This window comes from Empidonax traillii, unplaced genomic scaffold (assembly GCF_003031625.1).
Source record: "Empidonax traillii isolate 1590-97213 ecotype Southwest subspecies unplaced genomic scaffold, ASM303162v1 scaffold887:size345335, whole genome shotgun sequence".
In the NCBI taxonomy this organism is placed as follows: domain Eukaryota; kingdom Metazoa; phylum Chordata; class Aves; order Passeriformes; family Tyrannidae; genus Empidonax; species Empidonax traillii.
The window spans coordinates 92,392-96,145 of record NW_020956080.1 but is presented as its reverse complement, the minus strand read 5'-3'; the positions used below and the strand labels follow the sequence as shown (position 1 = coordinate 96,145).

Genomic DNA, 3,754 nt, shown 5'->3' with positions numbered 1-3,754 from the left:
CGGGCTGGCGGTGCTGGGCTATGCGGCGGCTCTCAGCGCACAGCCCACCTACCAGGGGGTGGTGCGGGCGGTGTGCGGGGCGGCCGTGGGGAAGCTCTGCGAGGTCTGCTTCCTCCTCAACCTCTTCATGATCTCCGTGGCCCTTCTGAGAGTGGTGGGCGACCAGCTGGAGAAACGTGAGTTGTTTTCGCCCACCGCGTTTGGGGCTCGCTTGGGGCCGGCAGCTCTCGGCAGCGAGGGAAGCTGGTCCCAGGGTGGGCTGGGCTCAGCCCAGGCTTTTCCTGCAAATTCTGGGAACGTGGCACTCCCTGGGCCTGGGGCTCCTGCCATAGTGTGATGCTCCCGAGCCCCCTGGGCCACCTTTCAGGGTGCAGCTGAACCCCCTCTGCCCCCACAGTGTGCGACTCGCTGTACCCCAACGTGACCCTGAGCGGGGTCCCCCAGCTGCCCCCCTGGTACGTGGACCAGCGCTTCACCCTCTCTGCTCTCTGTGTCCTCGTCATCTTCCCGCTCTCTGTGCCCAGGGAGATTGGCTTCCAGAAGTACTCCAGGTACCACCTGGGGGATCCCTGGGGTTGCTCCCCCCTGGGTACCCTATATGCCAGGTTTTCTCCTGGGAACCTGTGGGGCCATGGGACCCCCTCTCCCTTTGTCCCAGCTGCGTGCTGACACTCTCCCATGTCCTGGCAGCATCCTGGGCACGCTGGCCGCCTGCTACCTCACTCTGGTCATCATCCTGAAATACTACCTGGAGACAGAGAGCCTGAGCTTGAGCAACCCACCCCAGCGCTCCAGGTAAGGGGGTCAGCCCCGTGTCTCTCCTGAGACCTGACCTGCCCTGACCTCCATGACATCAGCAGTGGCAGGGGCAGGGCTGCAGGTGGGACAGGGCTGGAGGTGGGGCAGGGCTGCAGGTAGGGCAGGGCTGCAGGTAGGGCAGGGGTGGTCCTGGGCCCCGTGTGTGTGGGGCAGAGGGGGAGCTGGGGACAGCACACAATAGTGGTAGGTGGATAGCAGCTCCCAGCCCCATTTTTTACTCCAGCAATTCCCCTTTCTCCCAAAATCACCGTGCAGGAGGCTCCCTTGGTGGCATCCAGGCTGCACAATTTATGCCACCTCTGCTTTTGTGAGCCTCACACCCTCCACTCTGCTTCCTCCCCACATGCCACAGGTCCTCCTCCTGGGCCTCCATCTTCAGTGTCGTTCCCACCATCTGCTTTGGTTTCCAGGTAGGTCTCAGCTGCCAGGGCAGTGCTGGCAGCCTCCCACGCCATCCCAGACCATGGGGCTGCCATCCCTTGAAGGGGAGCTTGCAGGGAAGGGGACTTGTGGCCGTCACCAGAGGTGGCTGCAGGGCAGGATGCAAGTCCCTGGGGATGGGACAGAGCAGGGCAGGGCACCCATAGGTGACAGGGATGATGCTGGGAGGGGGGGTGTCCCTACATGGGGCCCCAGCACCACTCCCCCTTGCCTTGCAGTGCCACGAGGCATGTGTGGCCATCTACAGCAGCATGAGCAACCAGAGCTTCTCCCACTGGATCACTGTGTCTGTGCTCTCCATGCTCATCTGCCTGCTCATCTACTCCCTCACCGGTAACCCAGCACCAAACCCCTCACCCTCTCCTTGTCCCGGGGGTCCCCTCTGCCCATGGCTCCCCCATCCTCCTTGGGGCTCCTCTGTCCTGTCCTGCTCACCCTCCCTGTCAGCAGGGCTCTATGGCTACCTGACCTTCGGCGAGGCCGTGGCGTCCGACGTGCTCATGTCCTACCCGGGGAACGACCCGCTCGTCATCGTCGCCCGCCTGCTCTTCGGCGTCTCCATCGTCACCATCTACCCCATCGTGGTGCTGCTGGGCAGGTGAGGGGGTGGGGACGGGCTGGGTGCCCCCCCAGCCGGTGCAGCTGCTCTGGGTGCCACGAGCCCCCCGATCCCCTCTTGCAGGTCTGTGGTGAGGGACCTGTGGGCACCCCCCAAGCGCGGGGCGGCGGCGGCGCCCGAGGCGCAGGAGCGGCGGGGCCGGGTGGCACTGACTGTCACCTGGATGGGTGCCACCCTCACCATCGCCCTGTCCGTCCCCGACATCGGAAAGGTCATCGAACTCATCGGGGGCATCAGCGCCTTCTTCATCTTCATCTTCCCAGGCAAGGAGGCAGGAGGAGGGGGGGAAGGGCTCTGCCGGTGCCGGGAGCGTCGCTGGGGTGGTGGGGGGCCCATCCTGGCCCCGTTTGGGGGTGCAGGGCTGGGAATGCCCCAGCGGGGCTGGGTCAGGGTACTGTGGCAGAGGGGCTGAGCTCCTGCCCTGACAGCAGGGCTGTGCCTGGTGTGCATGACCGGGACCCGCAGCCTGGGACCACGCAAAAAGTGAGTTATCTGCGTTTGCGGCGGCGCGGGGAGAGCCAAGGGGCAGGGGCAAGGGCAGGGCATGGCAGGCCAGGAACCACGGCCCAGGCAGATCCCTGGTGGTCACCCTGGCCAGGGTGGAACCCTGCAAGAGGGGATTTGGGTGTGGAGGGAAGTGCTCTGCTGGGGCTGTGCCAGGGTATCAGGATGTGCCCAGGCAAGGGGGTTGTACCCAGCTATCGAGGTTGTGTCTGGGTATCTGGGGTGTACCCGAGTACCAGGGCTGTGCCCAGGTATCTGGGGTGTACCCGAGTACCAGGGCTGTGCCCAGGCATCAGGGAGATGTCCTGGTACCAGAGTAACTGTAGGGGCAAAAGAGCTGTGGTGTTGGTGGCACTGGGACACTGGTGAGGGCTGAGGTGGGGTCAAGCTGGGGCTCAGGTTGGGTGGCAGAGGTGCCCCAAGGCAGGCAGCCGTGGGGTGTTCAGTGTCTGTTGTGCCAGGGCAGTGTCCCCATCACCGCTCTTGTCCTGAGAGGCTGGGGCACAGCAGGAGCCCATGGCAGGGGGACCGGACATGGTGCTGGCAAGTTTTGGGGTGTGTGTTAAGTGTGTCTGCAGTGCCCCCGGGAGAGCAGCAGAGTCTGAGTGAGGATGGAGGTCATGTGTGTGGAGGGGTCCTGTCCCCCATGGTGAGTGGAGGGAGCACCCAAGGACCTTGGAGTCTTGGTCAGGAGGGTGTCCTGGGGCTCCATGGCTGTCTGGGCAGGAGTGAGGGTACCACCAAGGGTGCCCCCAAAGCTGCCAAAGTGCTGGAAGGGCCGAGTCAGGAGGTGAGGTGAGGTGACAAGGGCTTGGAGAAGTCCCCTGGGGACACCTGCCACAGCACGAGCCTGTCACAAGGAGAGGGGACAACAGAAGCTGGGGTGATGAAGACTGCGAGGGGACCGTCCCCGCTGGCCTGGGGCAGTTTGGGAAGGAGCACAGCGCTGATGACCCCACGGAGCAGCAGCAGGGTTGGGGGTGAGTGCTGCATCCCAGGGCATCCACTGGAGGTGGGGGCTGTGTGTCTGGGGAGAGGGAAACAAGGAGGTGCAGACTGATGGGTGGCAGAACTGGGGATGGAGATGGGGAGGGGAAGGGTAAGAAGCATGAGGCAATAGGATGGGTTTGGGGGCATGGCTGTGCCGAGCACAAGGTGGGTGGATGTGGATCTGTGCTCCCTCAGTGGGGCCGCTGGGCACAGGCAGAGCTGGGAATGATCTCGTGGTGGCATCTGCAAGGCTTTTGACTGAGATTTGTGTGTCGTTGCAGTGGTCCCTGGGGTTGGGCCAGAGGGGCTGCTGAGCTCCTCAGCATCCCCTGGGAACGGTGCAGAGGAGCCTGGCAGAGGAGGCTGAGACCCTGCAGAGAG

General features: G+C 64.3%; 1 protein-coding gene across 1 annotated transcript in view; it reads left to right on the top strand.

The window, feature by feature from the left end:
• Window positions 1-3,740, top strand: part of LOC114067234 (putative sodium-coupled neutral amino acid transporter 8) — a gene marked incomplete at its 5' end in the record, with an annotated part of 4,866 nt that extends 1,126 nt beyond the window's left edge. Inside the window, 7 exons of the mRNA XM_027902531.1 lie at window positions 398-551; window positions 691-795; window positions 1,172-1,229; window positions 1,479-1,593; window positions 1,711-1,858; window positions 1,943-2,142; window positions 3,655-3,740. Of these exons, the coding sequence (XP_027758332.1) occupies window positions 398-551; window positions 691-795; window positions 1,172-1,229; window positions 1,479-1,593; window positions 1,711-1,858; window positions 1,943-2,142; window positions 3,655-3,740 (866 nt within the window). The remainder of the gene's footprint in view (window positions 1-397; window positions 552-690; window positions 796-1,171; window positions 1,230-1,478; window positions 1,594-1,710; window positions 1,859-1,942; window positions 2,143-3,654) is intronic.
• Between the last annotated feature and the right edge of the window lie 14 nt (window positions 3,741-3,754).